Raw genomic sequence first — 19,535 nt, 5'->3', positions numbered from 1 at the left:
CCAACAAGAACAAGAGTCAAAGAAGCAAAATCTATTGCTGAAAAGTCACACAAAAAGCAGACCGCTCTGACGCTGATCAGAAATTTCAATTTATCACCTAGGGTTGAAAGCGAAAATTCGGACACAAAGGTTTAGTTGTTTTTTTATGGCCAAAGTTGCATATGAAGTTTTGACATACGGCAACCCTAACTTCAACACACACACACCCCTTCAAAAACATTCAGATAAATCAGAAACTGCCCGTGTGATCACAGCAATATAAACATGTTTTGGCCCCAGATCAATGCATAAGCACATCTCTCCAACGCCAAACACACTTGCAGTCTTCCTGGTCAAAGTTTTGCAGGAAAGACCTGTGAAAATATGCATCTTTGATTTGTTCCTCTTCTGTGCTTTCTATTAAACACTGGGAAGATCTGGGAAGAGGAATGATAGGGGCATACAGTGGTACCTCGCAAGACGAATGCCTCGCAAGACAAAAAACTCGCTAGACGAAAGGTTTTTCCATTTTCGATTTGCCTCGCAAGACGAATTTCCCCTATGGGCTTGCTTCGCAAGACGAAAACGTCTCGCGACTTTGTTTTCTTTGTCTAAAAACAAAGACATGTTTTGTTTATAAAGTTAATTTATTTTCCCTTCAATTTTTGAACTGCTCTTTACAGTATGTGTGACTTTAAAGAGCAGTTAATAAACTGTTGTTGTACCAAATTTGGCTTTGTTTGGACTTTTTTTGACCATAGGAACGCATTAATTGATTTTCAATGCATTCCTATGGGATTTCGTGCTTCGCAAGACGAAAAATTCGCTAGACGACAAAAATTGCGGAACGAATTAATTTCGTCTTGCGGGGCACCACTGTATTTAAATAAGGCACCTGAATTGCAATGTTGTCTGTGCAAATTAAGCCGGTGCAGATTTCTAAAAAATAAAGAGCAAGCAATCTTCTCCAACTTGGTTGCTACCATGATGTTGTGGGGCTAAAAAGGAGATTCTGTCCATCCCTCAGATATGGCACAGGTTATCAGCAAACAGGTGGTTTGCATGGGAGATTGCTGTGGACTAGAAACTTAAGCAGACTGCGTGGGCAAGTTGAACATTAGCAGAGTTATGGCTCCAAAGGTAATTCTTTCTGCTCAAATAAATTTTATTGAGGTTTATAGAGAAAAATATACAAAAGTTACCATATTTTTCGCTCTATTGGACGCACCAGACCATAGGAGGGGGAGAACAGAAAAAAATTTTTTTTTCTTGTTCTCCCCCTCTAAGTCAAGGTGCGTTCTGTGCTTTCAAGGTGCGTTCACCCGAAGCCTCCAGAGGCTTTGGGTTCCTATCGACCTGCTCTTTGGGGCTGGTGGGGGGGAGTGCTGATTTTGAACTCTGGTGCTGGAGGAGACACTTGAGAGTCCCATGGACTGCAAGAAGATCCAACCTCTCCATTCGGAAGGAAATCAGCCCTGAGTGCTCACTGGAAGGACAGATCCTGAAGCTGAGGCTCCAAGACTTTGGCCACCTCAGGAGAAGAGAAGACTCCCTGGAAAAGACCCTGATGTTGGGGAAGATGGAGGGCACAAGGAGAAGGGGACGATGGAGGACGAGATGGTGGGACAGTGTTCTCGAAGCTCCCAGCATGAGTTTGACCAAACTGCGGGAGGCAGTGGAAAACAGGAGGGCCTGGCGTGCTCTGGTCCAGGGGGTCACGAAGAGGCAGACATGACTAAACAACTAAACAACAACAACAAGACTTCCAACATTGGGTTTTCACAGACCTTTCAGCACGTTCTGCCCAGACACTGCTTCCGGGAACTGCAGTGTTCCGGCTACGTCCAGGAAATTCCAGACATAGGGCAACCCCTAGAGGTGCCGGTCAGTGTAAGAAATACTGCACTAGATGGACTTCCTATGTTCTGGCTTAAGATCAACTCTACCTGCAGCGCTTTAAAGCATCGTAACCAGACCAGGCTTTTAAGAAGGCTGATATATTCCCTGCAATTTCAGGGTTGCAAAACCGCGCCCTTAAATTTCCACTACACCGCCACCTTAAAATGAAGACAACCTCCCTTCTGAATCTTTTTACGCAGCGTCAGAAAAAGAAACAGATTTGCGAACGTGCAAAGGAAACGAATTCAACAACAGAAGGCAGGAGTTCCCTTAAGTTTCTCCCTCCCTCCCTCCATCTCTAATTTCCCATGCAGTGTGGAAAAACCACCTCTAATGCGTGCAGCGCTAGAGGACTACAGCTCCCATGATGCAGTGTGCTAAAACAACGACAACACATACGCACAGAAAGAGCTGGTGCAGAAATACGAAAGGAGCCATCCGGAATCCCAAATCTACAATTCTATGCATCTAGGTAAAGGGACCCCTGACAATTAGGTCCAGTCGTGGCCACCTCTGGGGTTGAATCATAGAATCGTAGAGTTGGAAGAGACCACAAGGGCCATCGAGTCCAACCCCCTGCCAAGCAGGAAACACCATCAGAGCACTCCTGACATATGGTTGTCAAGCCTCTGCTTAAAGACCTCCAAAGAAGGAGACTCCACCACACTCCTTGGCAGCAAATTCCACTTTCGAACAGCTCTTACTGTCAGGAAGTTCTTCCTAATGTTTAGGTGGAATCTTCTTTCTTGTAATTTGGATCCATTGCTCCGTGTCCGTTTCTCTGGAGCAGAAGAAAACAACCTTTCTCCCTCCTCTATATGGCATCCTTTTATATATTTGAACATGGCTATCATATCCCCCCTTAACCTCCTTGTGTGTTGCTGTGCTCATCTCGCTTTATTGGCCGAGGGAGGTGGCGTACAGCTTCCAGGTCATGTGGCCAGCAGGACTAAGAGCAGCGCACGGAAACGCCGTTTACCTTCCCGCCAGAGCGATACCTATTTATCTACTTGCACTTTGACGTGCTTTCGAACTGCTAGGTGGGCAGGAGCAGGGACCGAGCAACGGGAGCTCACCCCGTCACGGGGATTCGAACCACCAACCTTCTGATCGGCAAGTCCTAGGCTCTGTGGTTTAACCCACAGAGCCACCCGCATCCCTCTATGCATCTAGCAGGCACCAAATTTTGAGAAACCGTGTTACTATAATGTGCAGAATTTAGCAACCCAGGCGACCCCTTGCCTGACCAAATGGACGAGAGAAGAGAAAAGAGACCGACGCTGTCAGCTGTCACTCTCTGGGTTGTCTTTTATCTCTCTCCGTGACGTGGCGCCTCTCCCTGGCCTCCTTCCAAGGCTGCTTATCTAAAAAGTCAAGACCACACGCCCTTCCAAGGCGGGACACAACGCTCTCCTCCGACCGCACGTCGCCCGCTGAAAGTCTGCCTCCGTTCGGTTTCCCTCAATCAAATCAGCAGAAGGTGCCCAAGAAACGGAAGAATGCCTCTTCTTAGAGGAGGCATCCTACTTGAGAAAGGAGAAAAGTTCCCAATAGTTTTTCCCAATAGGGGGAAGCGTCTATTTATAATAGGCCTTCTGAGAGAAGAGAAAGCCTCTTCTTATTAAGCCAGGAATGGGAAAATCTACAACCCTCTACGTGTTCGTTAGCTCCCTCCTCCCAGCCCAGCCAGTATGGCCAGAGACCAAGGATGGTGGAGTTTGGAGTCTAGGCAGGGCTCACAGCTCCCTCTTCCCTGGAGTAAACAAACAGCCGGAGGGCATTGACAAAACGGGAAGGTGTGCCGAGGAGGGAGAACCAAGGGTCTGGAGACCAAGCCTGATGAGGAATGGTCGAAGGAGCTGGGATGGAAGGTGGTGGGGTCTCCTCCTTTGGAGGCTTTTAAGCAGAGGTTGGCTGGCCACCTGCTATGGATGCTTTAGCTGAGATTCCTGATTCCTGCCTGCCTGCCTCCCTCCCTATCTTCCTTCCTCCCTCCCTCCCTTTCTTCCTTCTCTCTCTCTCTTCCTTCTCTCTCTCTCTCCTTCCTTCCTTCCCTCCTTCTCTCTCCCTCTCTTGCCTGCCTGCCTTCCTTCCTTCCTTCCCTCTCTCTCCTTCATTCCTTCTCTCTCTCCTTCCTCCCTCCCTCCCTTCCCTCTCTTGCCTTCCTTCCTTCCTTCTCTCTCTCTACTTCCTTCCTTCTCTCTCTCTCCTTCCTTCCTTCTCTCTCTCTCTCTCCTTCCTTCCTTCCTTCCCTCTCTCCTTCCTTCCTTCTCTCCCTCTCTCCTTCCTTCCTTCCCCCTTCTCCTTCTTTCCTTCCCTTTTCTCTCTCTATCTCCTTCCTTCCTTCTCTCTCTCCTTCCTTTTCTTCCTTCTCTCTCTCTCTCCCTCCTTCCCCTACTCCGCCCCCACCCTCTCTAAGTCTTCACAACAAGGAGACTGTAGCAATTACGCGTCCCCCTTGATACTGCGACGAGGAACAAACAAGTTGGTACCCGCAACCGCTCGCCTCCTTGTGAGTTGCCTCCGTCCGACGCCCTCACTCCAACACACCCAATCCAGGGTAATGCCACCAGTCCTTTTGCCACCGCTCCCTCCCCTCGTGTTGACATGTGCGTAAACCCCCCGCAAAAAGACAAATAACTAGAGTCTCACTTACCATACTGAAATCTAAGAGGTCACTCAGCTCCTTGTCGGTCCCGGCTGCGGCCATTCTCTGCTGCTGGTTCATATTCCCCCCAGATTCAAACGTAGTCCGTCCTTTTTATTATAATTATTCCGCACCGACAAAAAGGAGGAGGAGGAGGAGGAGGAGGGATGGGAACAGAGAGGAGAGGAGGGAGAGAAAGAAAAAGAGATTTGTTTATTTTTTTAAGTTAAAAGAATATTTGTGAAACGGAGGAACAAAACCACCCAGAAATAATCATTTCATTTTGCAATACTACCCCTCTCTTGCAGGGATCTGCTTTCAAATCCACAACAAGTGAGTTATTGAATGGAAATTGGAGGATAGGGGGGGGATCGGGGGGTGCAAAATTCACCCCCCAAAACACTTTATTTTTTCCCAAATGTTCCACCCCCGATTTCTGGGCCTGACGGACTGCGAGGTGACGCCCACAGTTCTTCCTCCCCCCCCCCAATTTTTTTTAATAGTTTCCTCTTCTAACACACAGACAAAACACAAAAGAAAAACATTACATTTGACACAACATAAAAACTTAACAACAATAAAAACACACAAATTAAAAGAAGAATTTTCTTATTATTATTCCCCGGTGTATTTACATTTCTGAAAGACTTCCTCGACACCCTCCAATCTGGATTTCATCATATCACATATTTAGCAGTTCCCAATTTCATATTTATAACATCAGTATCTGGTGGGACGTGGATGGTGCTGTGGGTTAAACCACAGAGCCTAGGGCTTGCTGATCAGAAGGTTGGCGGTTCGAATCCCCGCAATGATGAGGTGAGCTCCCATTGCTCGGTCCCTGCTCCTGCCCAACTAGCAGTTCGAAAGCACACCAGTGCAAGTAGATAAATAGGTACCGCTCCGGCGGGAAGGTAAACGGCGTTTCCGTGCGCTGCTCTGGTTCGCCAGAAGCGGCTTAGTCCTGCTGGCCACATGACCCGGAAGCTGTACGCCGGCTCCCTCGGCCAATAAAGCGAGATGAGCACCGCAACCCCAGAGTCTGCCACGACTGGACCTAATGGTCAGGGGTCCCTTTACCTTTTTTATCTGGTGACGTCCACAGTTTTTGCAGGGGTGGGTGGCAAATACGTGAAATGAAAACAGGATTTTTATTTTTGCAGGAAGGGAAGGGAGTGAGAAAGAGAGAGCACTTCTATCTTGGGTACCTTTCGAGTCTCTGCGTCAAATGCCTTTGGCCATCCTTGGAAAACCGAGAAACTATCACTACTCAAGAGAGAAGTAAAGGTAAAGGGACCCCTGACCATTAGGTCCAGTCGTGGTCGACTCTGGGGTTGCGGCGCTCATCTCGCTTTCAGGCCGAGGGAGCCGGCGTACAGCTTCCGGGTCATGTGACCAGCAGGACTAAGCCGCTTCTGGCGAACCAGAGCAGCGCACGGAAACGCCGTTTACCTTCCCGCCGGAGCGGTACCTATTTATCTACTTGCACTTTGTGCTTTCGAACTGCTAGGTTGGCAGGAGCAGGGACTGAGCAACGGGAGCTCACCCTGTTGTGGGGATTCGAAACACCGACCTTCTGATCGGCAAGTCCTAAGCTCTGTAGCGCCACCCGCATCCCTCTTTTGAGGATAGCAGAATGCTTTTCTCAAGTTTGTGCATTTGTGAGAGTGTTAAAGGTAAAGAGACCTTAACCAGAGTAACGCACGGAAACGCCATTTACCTTCCCGCTGGAGCAGTAAACCCAGATATACAGTGGTACCTCGGGTTAAGTATTTAATTCGTTCTGGAGGTCTGTTCTTAACCCGAAACTGTTCTTAACCTGAAGCACCACTTTAGCTAGTGGGGCCTCCTGCTGCTGCCACGCCGCCGGAGCACAATTTCTATTCTCATCCTGAAGCAAAGTTCTTAACCTGAGGTACAATTTCTAGGTTAGCGGAGTCTGTAACCTGAAGCATATGTAACCTGAATCATATGTAACCTGAAGCGTATGTAACCCGAGGTACCACTGTATAAGCTTGGTGCCAATCGGCTCCTTAAACCAGAGTTGCGGTTCCCAAAACGGAACCTAAGATGGTCCGAAGGTCCTATTTTGTAAAGGATGGGCTGGCTGGGACGGATTCTCAGCTGAACCTCTGGCTGGGAGTTTGGAGGAAAACCTTGAACTGGGCTAAGAGGTCTGGGAACTTAAACGGAGGGAAGTCCCTTGATCCAAGGACAGTACGGGTATATATTGGCCTCTTCCGACCTCTTTTTCTGAATGGGGACACGGACCATTCATAAGTGGGAATATTCTTCCCAACGGTGAGGAGGGGGAAGCGAAGTCAAGCGACAAGAATTCGCTAGAACGCCGTTCGCAGCTCCCACTCAGGCTGCACAAAAATAGAAGTCTCTGAAATTCATTATATAATAATAATAATAATAATAATAATAATAATAATAATAATTTATTATACCCTGCGCATAACCTATATAAACATTAAAAGCTTTAAAGCATTAAAACCTATAACCTATTAAACATTAAAAGCTTTAGAAGATGTCTTCTAAAAGTTTGGTAGTTCTTTTTCTCTTCGACATCTGGTGGCAGGGCGTTCCACAGGGCGGGCGCCACCACCGAGAAGGCCCTCTGCCTGGTTCCCTGTAACTTGGCTTCTTACAGTGAGGGAACCGCCAAAAAGCCATCGGGAGATGGACCCCGGTGTCCGGGCTGAATGATGGGGGTGGAGATGCTCCTTCAGGTACACTGGACCAAGGCCGTTCCATTCCAATGGTGCGGATAAAATATCGCAGGTAGGATTCTACGGGGTAGGGTCTTAAATGTCCAGATCTAAGGATCCCCCAATGGTGGAGACCTCAGACGTCATCCTGGCACCCGGACGTCTTCACACGGTCGCAAGCGCCCAAAAGCAAGGTGCAAAATACGCCTGGCAAATTTCGAACGCTGTGGAAGAGGTCACCCAGAGAAAAATACAGCTTGCAGATCTCCAACGCTGGCACGGACCCTGGGAAAAGGTCACTGTGGGCACAATGTTGGAGACCGCCCTGCTCTGGCTTCCAGGGTTGTCGGACCGCCAGGTGGGCTCGAATCTCCAGGTGAGCGAGAGGGTCTTTAACAACGACAATAAAGGTATTAAGTATGTCCCACAGAGGAACTTACGGTCTTCAAACAAAAACATCCTGAAGGTCCCAGGGCACAGAGAGGTTAGGCTGGCCTCAACCAGAGCCAGGGCTTTTTCGGCTGTGGCCCCGATCTGGTGGAATGCTCTGTCCCAAGAGACTAGGGCCCAGCGGGACTTGACATCTTTCCGCAGGGCCTGCAAGACAGAGCTGTTCCACCAGGCCTTTGGCCAGGGCACAGTCTGACTCCCTCCTTTGGCAATCCTCACAGAACTCCAGCCCAATGGTTGCCATCAATTTGATTTGAATTAATTTTATAATGAAATGATTTTAGAATGTTGTACTATTTTATTGTTGTTAGCCGCCCTGAGCCCGGCTTCGGCTGGGGAGGGCAGGATATAAATACAATTTATTTTTATTTTTATTATTATTATTATTATTATTATTATTATTATTATGACTGTGCCTGCAGCTTGCAAGCTTCAGTGTGGATGGAACAAGCCGCAAAGAATTGCATGGACTCTCAGAGTGACTGGCTGCACCCCTCCCCTGCTTCCCTTCTCCCAATTAACCTCCGTCTCCAAAGATTAGTGGATGGAGGGGGGAAGAATCACCATGGCGCACCCCTGGGTGTTACCGACCGGCTGCTTTTCTGACATACACATGTATTCGGCCAGTGTGTACTTTACGCTTCAGCGTGGAAGGAACAAGCCGCAAAGTATTGCATGGACTCTGAGATCGAGTGGCTGCTCCCCACCGCTTCCCTTCTCCCAATTAACCTCCGTCTCCAAAGTTTAGTGGATGTAGGGCATAGCTGTCAAGCGTCCCTTATTTGGCGGGACAGTCCCTTATCCCAGCGCCATGTCCCGCTGCTGTCCCTTATTGATGATGTCCCTTATATAAGCTACTGAAGGTAATGGGGCCCTTTCTATGTCCAGCTGTCCTTTGTCAACAACAAATTGTTGCTTTTTTTGTGTCGAATATATGCTATATGGTAATTTATGGACCTAATAGGTATCTAAAGCCATTTGCACCCAAGAAAATGTGCATTTTATCAAAGTAATTGTTGATCCCTTATTTTGGCTGCTGATCCCTTATTTTCGAGGCTGCTGGTCCCTTATTTTCAAATTTGTAAGTTGACAGCTGTGATGTAGGGCTTGTTCCTTTTACACATATTTGCTCGAGAAAACCTACACACAACTACAGAATCAGATAATCCTTTAATACCGTGCAAACCTTACCGGTGTCGATAAGTCCACCACCCCGCACAGGAATATTATAAATATATCTTCCCTGGAACACTTACGTCCAGCCGGAATGAGCCCTTAAAACTCTGATAATGGGTTGTTATCCAGAGCCGGTCCTACTCAGAATAGACCCATTAGAGAAAGAAAGGTATGGCTCCCTTGCTTTCAGTGGGTCTACTCAAGAGGAGAAATGAGTTGGCCACAGCCCAATACCCTATTGCAGGCACCCCCAAACTTGGTCCTCCAGATGTTTTGGGACTACAACTCCCATCATCCCTAGCTAACAGGACCAGTGGTCAGGGATGATGGGAATTGTAGTCCCAAAACTTGGGGAATGAGCATAACTCAGTGTCTCCAAACGTAGGCAGTCCCAAATTCAATGCTCACCATCTCCATGTAGGGCAGTCGGGGTTGGGGGGAGGGAAGACTCGCACCCGAGACCCTGGACAACTGCTGCTGGTCAGTGTAATAAATAATAATAATAATTTATTATTTATATCCCACCCATCTGGCTGGGTTTCCCCAGCCACTCTGGGCGGCTCCCAACAGAAGATCCCAAAACACAATAAAACATCAAACATTAAAAGCTTCCCTAAACAGGGCTGCCTTCAGATGTCTTCTAAAAGTCAAGTAGCTGCTTATTTCCTTGACATCCGATGGGAGGGCGTTCCACAGGGTGGGCGCCACCACCGAGAAGGCCCTCTGCCTGGTTCCCTGTAACCTCACTAAGTCAGGCGGAGAGGCAGCGACGGGCCCAAAGTCACACGCAGTGAGCTTCAGGGCCAAGGGGATATTTGAACCCGGGTCTCTCACTTCCCAGTAAGTCACTCTAACCCCTAAACCATACTGGCTACCTGATTTTCCCATCAGCCACTCTGGGCGGCTTCCAGTACATAGAAAAACAGAATAAAACTTCAAACATTAAAAGCTTCCCTAAACAGGGCTGCCTTCAGATGTCATCTAAAAGATAGTTGTTTATTTCCTTAACATCTGCTGGGAGGGCGTTCCACAGGGCGGGGGCCACCACAGAGAAGGCCCTCTGCCTGGTTCCCTGTAACCTCACTTCTCACAGGGAGGGAACCGCCAGAAGGCCCTCGGGAGAGGGACCCCGGTGTCCTGGGTGGAGACGCTCCTTCATGTATACTGGGCCATTTAGGGCTTTCAAGGTCAGCACCAACACTTTGAATCAGGGTCAGCAATCTTTTTCAGCAGGGGGGCAGTCCACTGCCCCTCAGACCTTTTGGGGGGCCAGACTATATTTTGGAAATAAAAATGAACGAATTCCTATGCCCCACAAATAACCCAGAGATGCATTCTAAATAAAAACGCACATTCTACTCATGTAAAAACACGCTGATTCCTGGACCGTCTGTGGGCCAGATTTAGAAGGCGATTGGGCCAGATCTGGCCCCCAGGCCTTAGTTTGCCTACCCATGTATGAATGGTTCTCGGAAACGTGCTGGGAGCCAATGTAGGTCTTTGAGGACCGCTGTTATACGGTGTAGACAGCACTGACTTAGACAGCACTGAGCAAGGATCTGATTCAGTTTAAAGCAGTTTTCACTTCGGAAACCATGACGACTATTACCTTTTTTAATTTCGGGAAGAAGCGTCATGAGTACCTACTTTGAACGCTTAAGGTCCCAGGTTCTGACACCCCCCCCCCCCCAAGCATCTCTAGGTGGGGCTGAGAATGACCCTGGCCTGAAATTCCCTCAGGGAAGATAATGTCTCTTCTCTTCTTAGAGAAAGGACGGGTCCATTTAGCGATAAAACGGCTGGCACCTTTGCAAAGCTCAGCAGGGCCTGGCATGGTTTGAAATTGGATGGGAGACCGCGTCTTGAGACCCCTGGCATTGCGGCGGGCTGGGATAAATGTCCTTTGGAGTTCCCTTCGAACTCACAGGTTCTTGGTTCTTATGAAACCTGTATCCCTTCAGATGTTGAAGGATTCCCTCAACCACAGCCAGCATGGCCAAAAGACAGGAGTCCAGAAATATCTCGAAGCCACCAGCCCAAAAACAGCAGCTTTTTTCCCCCAGCACAGAAGCTGCTCCAGCAATTTCTGGATCCGACCCTCAAAAGCTGCAATCGAGGTTTTTTTATTCTACGCTCCTTTGGTCCATAATGCACCTGCAATTAAGGGTCACAGATTCACAAGTTTCAAGGGTCGGTACAAGAAAATAAAAATGGAATTGCGGTCATTTAGTCCATGGGTAGGCAAAGTAAGGCCCAGGGGCCGGATCCAGCCCAATCGCCTTCTAAATCCAGCCCGTGGACGGTCTGGGAATCAGCGTGTTTTTACATGAGTAGAATGTGTCCTTTTATTTAAAATGCATCTCTGGGTTATTTGTGGGGCATAGGAATTTGTTCATTATTATTTTTTCAAAATATAGTCCGGCCCCCCACAAGGTCTGAGGGACAGTGGACCGGCCCCCTGCTGAAATAGGTTGCTGACCCCTGATTTAGTCCAACCCCTTGGCAACGCAGGAACCTTTTGCCCAATGTTGCCCTGCGGCTGCGGGTTCGAGAAACGCCACGAAACTCAGGGTCACGCAATGGAGAAAAGGAAACAGACGCAGAACGAAACCAGCGGAACTCCCTGCCATTAGATGTCCATTTAATGCAAAAACAAAGTAATAACGCATGGAGGGATATGCTTGTTTCTGAGAGAGGCCAGGGTGGCGTCGCAAGGAAATTGTACTTTGCACGTGCTCTGTTGCCAGCAAACATTGCTGGATACACACAAGAGAAGACTGGCTCACATCTCAGAGAATTACAGCAACAGGACCAGATCCACCGTATTTTTTGCTCTATAAGACTCACTTTTTCCCTCCTAAAAAGTAAGGGGAAATGTGTGTGCGTCTTATGGAGCGGATGCAGGCTGTGCAGCTATCCCAGAAGCCAGAACAGCAAGAGGGATTTGCTGCTTTCACTGCGCAGCGATCCCTCTTGCTGTTCTGGCTTCTGAGATTCAGAATATTCTTTTTCTTGTTTTCCTCCTCCGAAAACTAGGTGCGTCTTGTGGTCTGGTGCGTCCTATAGAGCGAAAAATACGGTATTTACTTTTCGTTTGTTTTGGAAGGAAGTATATTTCCTCTTGACCACAATGGCCACACTAAAATGAGATAGCTGTCGGTTTCTACTCTGGCCACCCCAAATGTGCTCGGTTGCTGCAAAGTGCAAGGTCAATTTATTCTTCCTGCGGTGCAGTGGTTAGAGTGCGGGACTGGGGACCTGGGAGAGCAGGGCTCGAATCCACCCTCCGCCCCTAAGCTGATGAAGAGACCTGGTCTCGGCCAACATCTCTCAGGCTAAACTACCTCACAGGGTTGTCGTGAGCCTTGGTAAAAAGGTGGAGATAAATGCAATGATGATGATGATGATGATGATGATAATGATGATGTAAAAGTAAAGGGACCCCTGACCAGTGGCGTAGCATGGGTTGTCAGCACCCAGGGCAAGGCAAGTAATTTGTGCCCCCTAACCCGTGGATTTGCGCCCCCTAACCTGTGGATTTGCGCCCCCTAACCCCCAGATGTTGCGCCCGGTGCGGCTGGCCCCCCCTGCACCCCCCACTCTACGCCACTGCCCCTGACCCTTAGGTCCAGTCGTGGCCGACTCTGGGGTTGCGGCGCTCATCTCGCTTTACTGGCCAAGGGAGCCGGCGTACAGCTTCTGGGTCATGTGGCCAGCAGGACTAAGCCGCTTCTGGCGAACCAGAGCAGTGCACGGAAACGCCGTTTACCTTCCCGCCGGAGTGGTACCTATTGATCTACTTGCACTTTGACGTGCTTTCGAACTGCTAGGTTGGCAGGAGCAGGGACCGAGCAACGGGAGTTCACCCCATCATTGCAGGGATTCGAACCACCGACCTTCTGATCGGCAAGCCCTAGGCTCTGTGGTTTAACCCACAGCGCCACCCGCGTCCCTACTTGCAAAGCCGCTAGTCCACATTAAACAGATATTTGAAGAGTGGAAGAATCGAACGCATGTTTACTCCGTGGGAAATCCCACTGGGTCCAGTGAGGGCTTACTCCCATGTAAGAAGGCTCCGGACTGCAGCACAACAACACAACATCTCCCCTGTTTATTCGGCGCAGGATTAGGCCTTGTTAAATGTGGAAGGCCTTACTTCTGAGTATGCAAACCCATCCAAACCAGCCATCATTTTTTAAAAAGACAAACAAACCTGATATTTAGATTGTGTGTGTGTCGTCGTCCCCAACACAACCCAGCTTCGATTCTACATCACGTTTAAGAATTTAGAAGGGGTATCTCCAAAAACACCTGGCAATTTTTACTTTTTTCTTTACGCCGGCCTTCCTCAGGCCGCGTTTAAAACTGAAAAGCCAACTGGGGATTGGGGAGGGGGCAAAAAATAATGTGTTTTAAAAATCTGTGCTCAAAAGAGATATATTCTTTGTGGATCCGGAGACCTGTGTGTGTTCCTGGGTTGGGAACACAAATTTACTAGCAGGTGGCAATGTGAGGGGGGGAGAGAGAAGCAAGGTAAATATGTATCGAACCACACGCCCTTTGGGGGGGGGGGTCGGTCAGGACACAGGGACCCGGGGGCCGTGCCACCCACAGAGAATTTCGCTTCCCCATCGTATGTTTCTACAGATATGGATATTGTTGGAAGGGTGAAATATGTAATGTCAATATTGACTGCATCCTTGCATTCTGGGATGGTTTGGGGCTGGGGGGTGTGTCAAGCTGTGGGGAGGATTTATCCCACGCATACATTCCTCCACCCAGCGGGCAAAACCCCCAAAACAGCTTATGCGTCTTGCCACCCTAAGGCCTTACTGGAAATATGTGGGATACTCGGGTTCTCGCTGGTCTGGGAAGAAGACCGGGGGTCCCAGGCCTTGGGGGTGTGTGTGTTCCCAGGCCTGCCCCTTCGCTCTCTGCAAACCCCACCCCCCACGTGAAAAAGGGCAAGGACGGATCAAGACCCAAGGGCAAAAAATATGGGGGGACGACGACACAGGCAAGGCCCAATTCTGCTCTGCACCTGCCTCCGTAAAAAATAAAAAATTCGGTATACGGAAAGGCCACGCCTCCGCACACAAAAATATTGTGGAATTAAAAGGGGGATTTCTGCCTTCCCGGTGCACCGCCCCCCCCCAAAAAAGAAAAAAACTCCCTCTCCTATTGCACTTCAACCTGACTCAGTTCCTGAGCCTTCTCCTGCCAGGGCTGAGAGTTTTATGAGTTTAGGACAAAGAGTTTCAAGCCAGTCTCACCCAACCCTCCTCCTTTTTCGACTGCATCCCTCCCCCTTCTCCCTTCCTCCATCTCTCTCTCTCTCTCTCCCCCCCTTTCTTGTCCTCCAAAACCAATTCCCACAGCACCCACTTTTGTGATAATAATTTTTTAAAAACCCCAGCAGGCAGGGTCGACAATACTTTGGAGCCCAGTCGAAGCGTTTGACCCCCCAGTGCAATTTAACACATACTCTGGGGGGAAATGGGGTGGGGGCGAGGGGAAGAGAGAGGAAGGCATCGCACACAAAGCAGAAGAAGGGGGCAGGTCTGGCCTCGTGTGCACTCCAAGAAAAGTTTGCAGAGAGGCACACACAAAGCTCCCTGCAGCTGCCATTCACACACAGAGAGAGATTTTTACAAGGGGGGGGGGGACCCACAGACAGGCAGACCTCCCCCCCACAAAAAAATGAGTTTAATTCAGCAGGCCAGACATCTCTTTTGCATGCAAACAGCTGCTGCCTTGGACCCCTCCAAAATAAAAATAATTGCAAAATAATTGCAAGTGCCACCATTATGGTATTACAGTTCAGCCCACAGAGACAAATGCGATCTATCCTATTTTTGCAAGCTACACACAAACAGAGTTGCTAAATCGGAGGATTTGCGGCGCAAACCTTGCCGGTGTCCGAAAGATCAGCACATATACAGAAAGACCATAAATATGTCTTTCCACGTTTAAAACCTGGGAGTGCGGGTCTGGGGGAAACGGCGACTCCATTAATATTACGTCCTCCTAATTCCACATGCACACAGAAATATAAATATATCTTCCGACAGCAACTTGTGCAAAACAAGCGTCCAGGTTGTCTGCATAGACAAGGCAGAATAAAATGTATTTTTGGAAGAGTTTTTGGACTCCCTGGTTAAGGCACAGACTAGCAGGAGGGACGGGAAATCTGCACACACAATGGGAGTTCAGACAAAACTTAGGATGGTGGTGTGTGTGTGTGTGTGTGTGTGTGTGTGTGTGTATTTGGGGGGAGGAGACAGAGGAAGGCAAACTGATGTCCACAAACAGGCCAAATCAACTGAAACAATTGTTTCAGACAAGAAAACACGTGCAAAAAAACCAAAAAACCCATCAAGCGGCCTTTTAAGAAAACCACCAATGGCCCAAACTTCCCCAAGTCATTTGTTTTTGTCCAAAAGCTTGGCCTTATTCGGGGAGCTCCTCCATGAAATTAAGGATTGTTTTGTGCCAAAAGAGCGATACGTTCTATGGCTTCATTTTGCTAACAATAAGGGGAGATGTGGGGTGTGTGGGGGAAGGCAGAGAATAAAATCCGTGGTGGAAAAAAGGGATATTAAATTTGGGGAGCCTGTCTGGGAAAGGCTGGCTTGTGAGAAGGTGGAGACTGGGAACCTGTGAAAGAGGAATAATCTGCCCATGTGGTAGAGGCCTACCTGGAAAAAACACAAAACTCAAGCCATTCCTAAGTCTTATTTACTGGATCTTTCAGGGTCAGCGGGCAGGCGTGGGAGGGTGCAGAGTGGCCGGCTGAAATTATGGGACGACGAAAAGGAGGAATAAAAAATGGGGGATTAAAACGGGAGAGATTATGATGTAACTGTATACATTACTTTCTCCAACGCACCAGCCACCAGCAAGTCCGGTTAGGCAGAAGTGTATATTCAAAGGGACTGTTGAAAAAACTCTCTGGGAGACGAACTCTGGATCACGACCACCTTTGGGAACAACTCTCTGGTTGCCCCACTCCTCCCCATCAAGCCCTTTGCACAGGTAAATTTGTGGGGGGGGGGGAGTTTGAGGCCAGGGAACTGTACAATTGTACAGTTTGATATAATTTGATATACCGTAGGTGGTTGTTAATGGGGTGAATTGGGTGAGAAATTCGGGGTGTCCCCCCCCCCACATACACCTCAAGGAAAAATAAACTCCTGGAATTCAAAAGCTGCTATTGTAACCGGTTCAAAAAATATATATAAGACAACAACAACAACAAACACAGAGAGAGCCAGCAAGCACAATGTGGCCTGACTTTATTCCTCAGGTCCACGAGGCAGGAAAATGGGGAGGCTGGACGCCCCCCCCTCACACACAAAAAACAGAACTTTCAAATAGTTCTAGATACGGTAGCAGTAGCACCCCCCCAAAAAAAAGAACATTTAACTGGGAGGAGGAAAGAAGTCAGGGAGACCCTCTCCCCCCCCCTTTTTCTTGCTTCCACTAACTTCCCGCCCCATAAAGTTTAACACCACTTCCGGGGGGGGGGAGAGGAGAGAGAGAGAGAGAGAAAGAAAGGGCAAGAGAAGGGGGGGAAGGAATCCCTCACCATTTTTTAAAATAAAAAATAAATAAATTGCGGGGTGGCGGGTGGCTATAGGGATGTGGGGTGGGGAGAGGGGGGGCCCCAGAGTAAAGTCGCGAAGAAGAAACGGCCAAGTTAAGTTTCCACCACGGTGGGGTCTTCAAGTCTGACCTGAGCGCGCGCCGCCGCCCCCCACCCCCGCCGCCCCACACAAAATAGTTCCGAGGAGGAGGAGTCAAAAGTGAACATTTCCCCCCCAAATTAAAAGTAGCAGCCCTTTCCCCCCCCCTCTCTCCCCGTTCCTCCAGCTTACCTGCTCAGTTTGTGGCGAAATATGGGGGGCGCGGGTGCGGGTGGGGGGCGTCCGCGTTACATCCACGGCTGGCTCGCGTTGATCCCCGGGGCGCAGCCGGGGTGCGCGCGCCCCGGTCCCTCTCCTAAACCTTCCTATTGTTCTCCCGGCGGCGGCTGTGGCAAGGCTTGGCGGAGGCGGCGTTTCCAAACACCCCCCTCCCTCCCCACCTCTTTTAATAACAATGTAACAATAATTATAAAAAAAGAGAGAGAGATACAGAGAGGCGAAGGGAAATGGCTACAATGTAGCAAAAAATATATATAACCAAAACAGGGAAAGGAATTAAAAAAAGAGAGAGGGGGGAAGAAGAGGGAGGGAAGGAAGGAAGGAAGGAAGGAAGGGGAAAGAGATTAAAAGGAGGAGAGAGGACGGGAAGGTTCGGGGTTCCGCGCGCGCCCCGTCCCGGCGCCCGGATTGGCCGCGCCGAGCGTTCGATCGGATGTTTGGCCCGCGCCGAACGTTCGATCGGATGTGCCGAGCGTTCGATCCCCTTTGATGTTCCCTCGCCGACGTTCCACTCGCTTCCCGGCGGCCGCGGGGGAGGGAAGGAAGGAAGGAGGGAAGGAGGGAGGGAAGGGGGGTGGTGGGAAGGAAAGTAAAAGTGCCTCTCCTGGGTTTTTTTTCCCTCCCCCCTTTTCTTTCCTCTCTCTCTTTTTCCCTTCCCCCTTTTCTCTCTCTCTCTCTCCCCTTTTTTCCTCTCTTTCTTTCTTTCCTCCGGCTCCCCCTTCTTTTTAGGGTTTGATCCGCTGGCTCATCGTTGCGAGAGCCTTTTCGCTTCGCTTCTTTCTCTCTCTCTCTCTCTCTCTCTCCCTCCGTAGGTTTCTGTTTCTCTGCCCCCCTCCCTCCCTCCCCCGCGGCTCGCTCGCTCGCTCGCTGGGGCAGGCAAAGGCGGACGGGCGCCCCCTTCTCCTCCTGTGCTTACACACGCATCGACACACACACACACACACACGCGTCAAGGCCTGCCTTCCCCGACGTATCCTTCCGCCGCATCAACCACCATTACGACCAGCTGCACAACTTTGAAGAAAAAAAAATAATTAAAAAAATAATAATGAACGGGGTGGGGAGGGAAGGAAGGAGCTGGGATGGCTGGCTCTGCCCACGAGGCTCCGTCCCTCCCGTCCGCCGCCCCTTCCTCTCTCCAGCTCCCAAATACTTAGGAAGAGAGAGGGGAGAAAATCGGATTTTTCATCATTGTGATTTAAAAGGGCTATCTCCCCAGAATAGGGTCTCTCGCAGGGAGCACGAGTTTTTTCTTCCCCTTTAAGAAAAACGCGCACACACACTTTCCCCCCAGCAGATCCAAATGTATTTATTTTAATTTTTTGTAGGTGTGCGGGGGCCCGTGGAAGAGATGGAAGCGGTCGATTAAATGGCTGCCCTCGTGTGTGGGGTTTTTTTTGTTTTTAAAGGGGACGCAGGGCTGAGGGCCGTTGGTCCGACGCTCACCGGCCCCCCCCCCATGCCAAAAGCACACTTGCAACTCTTCTCCCATAGGCAAATGGAGGGGGGTGGTGGCAAGGGGTTCAAAATAACTGGTCACCCCCCCTCCAGTTTAATAGAAGATCCAGCAATTTTAAGGCTCTCCCCATATTAAGAACTATATATATATATATTCCTCCATGCTCTAAAGTGAGAGGGGGGTGAGAGTAACGCCCCCCCCTCGGATTTTAACCTTCACACTCCAGGGTCAAAGGCCACCCGCTCACCATGGCAGCCCCTAAGAAGTTCGGGAAGCCCCCCAACTTTAGGTAGTTTCCCCTCCCTCGCAACACATACACAAAGCACCACAAAATAGCCCCCATTACGCAGACCTATGGGTGACTCCTGTTTCCACTCTAAAACTCTAGGGATTTTGGGGGACACCCCATCAGATCAGGGGACCCCAAAACCACACAGAACTGGCAGAGGTTGAGTTAGGGTCCTTTGGGAACCCCACAAAGTAGAACCTCCTAACTGATCTCTCACACACCCCTCGAGTCAGCCTGCTCCTGTGTTCTGCACTCAGTGGCGTAGCGTGGGGGGTGCAGGGGGGCCCGGCCGCACCGGGCGCAACATCTGGGGTTAGGGCAAATCCACAGGTTAGGGGGCGCAAATCCACGGGTTAGGGGGCGCAAATTACTTGCCTTGCCTCGGGTGCTGACAACCCACGCTACGCCACTGTCTGCACTCCCTGATCCCCACTGCTTGTGCTCCCCAGGGCCCCCCAAAAGTGGACTTGGGCATTTAGTGGTGACTCACAGGGCCCCACAGAAGAGATCTCCCATTGCAATGTTCCTGCCATCCCTGAGACCCACATCACAAAGCCTCCAACATTTCTCTGATGAAATTAAGGCGTCCTATTCCATCCCCTCCAATGTTTCTCCCCTGAAAATAGGGACGTCCTATTCCATCCCCTCCAACATTTCTCCTGTGAAAATTTGTTGTTGTTGTTGTTTAGTCATTTAGTCGTGTCCGCCTCTTCGTGACCCCCTGGACCAGAGCAGGCCAGGCATTTCTGTCTTCCACTGCCCCCCTCAATTTGGTCAAATTCATGCTGGTAGCTTCGAGAACACTGTCCCATCTCGTCCTCTGTCGTCCCCTTCTCCTTGTGCCCTCCATCTTTCCCAACATCAGGGTCTTTTTCAGGGAGTCTTTTCTTCTCCTGAGGTGGCCAAAGTCTTGGAGCCTCAGCTTCAGGATCTGTCCTTCCAGTGAACGCTCAGGGCTGATTTCCTTCAGAATGGATACGTTTGATCTTCTTGCAGT

At 49.6% G+C, this 19,535-nt stretch overlaps 1 protein-coding gene across 13 annotated transcripts in view; it reads right to left on the bottom strand.

The window, feature by feature from the left end:
* The window catches only part of TCF3 (transcription factor 3), an 86,947-nt gene extending 69,164 nt beyond the window's left edge, over positions 1 to 17,783 (bottom strand). For 3 of the 13 annotated variants that reach the window (XM_077921855.1, XM_028713818.2, XM_028713819.2), the window contains exons 1-2: positions 16,743 to 17,779; positions 4,535 to 4,635 (exon numbers count right to left, since the gene is read on the bottom strand). In XM_077921855.1, the coding sequence (XP_077777981.1) occupies positions 4,535 to 4,606 (72 nt within the window). In that variant the 5' untranslated portion in view covers positions 4,607 to 4,635; positions 16,743 to 17,779. Of the gene's footprint in view, positions 1 to 4,534; positions 4,636 to 16,742 lie in introns of all 13 variants that reach the window. The other 10 variants (XM_028713821.2, XM_028713822.2, XM_028713815.2 and 7 more) reach the window with 8 other exon arrangements.
* Between the last annotated feature and the right edge of the window lie 1,752 nt (positions 17,784 to 19,535).

Source organism: Podarcis muralis, chromosome 18 (assembly GCF_964188315.1).
Source record: "Podarcis muralis chromosome 18, rPodMur119.hap1.1, whole genome shotgun sequence".
NCBI classification, from domain to species: Eukaryota; Metazoa; Chordata; class Lepidosauria; order Squamata; family Lacertidae; genus Podarcis; species Podarcis muralis.
Note: the sequence above shows the minus strand (reverse complement) of the source record. Positions and strands in the feature narration are given on the sequence as shown.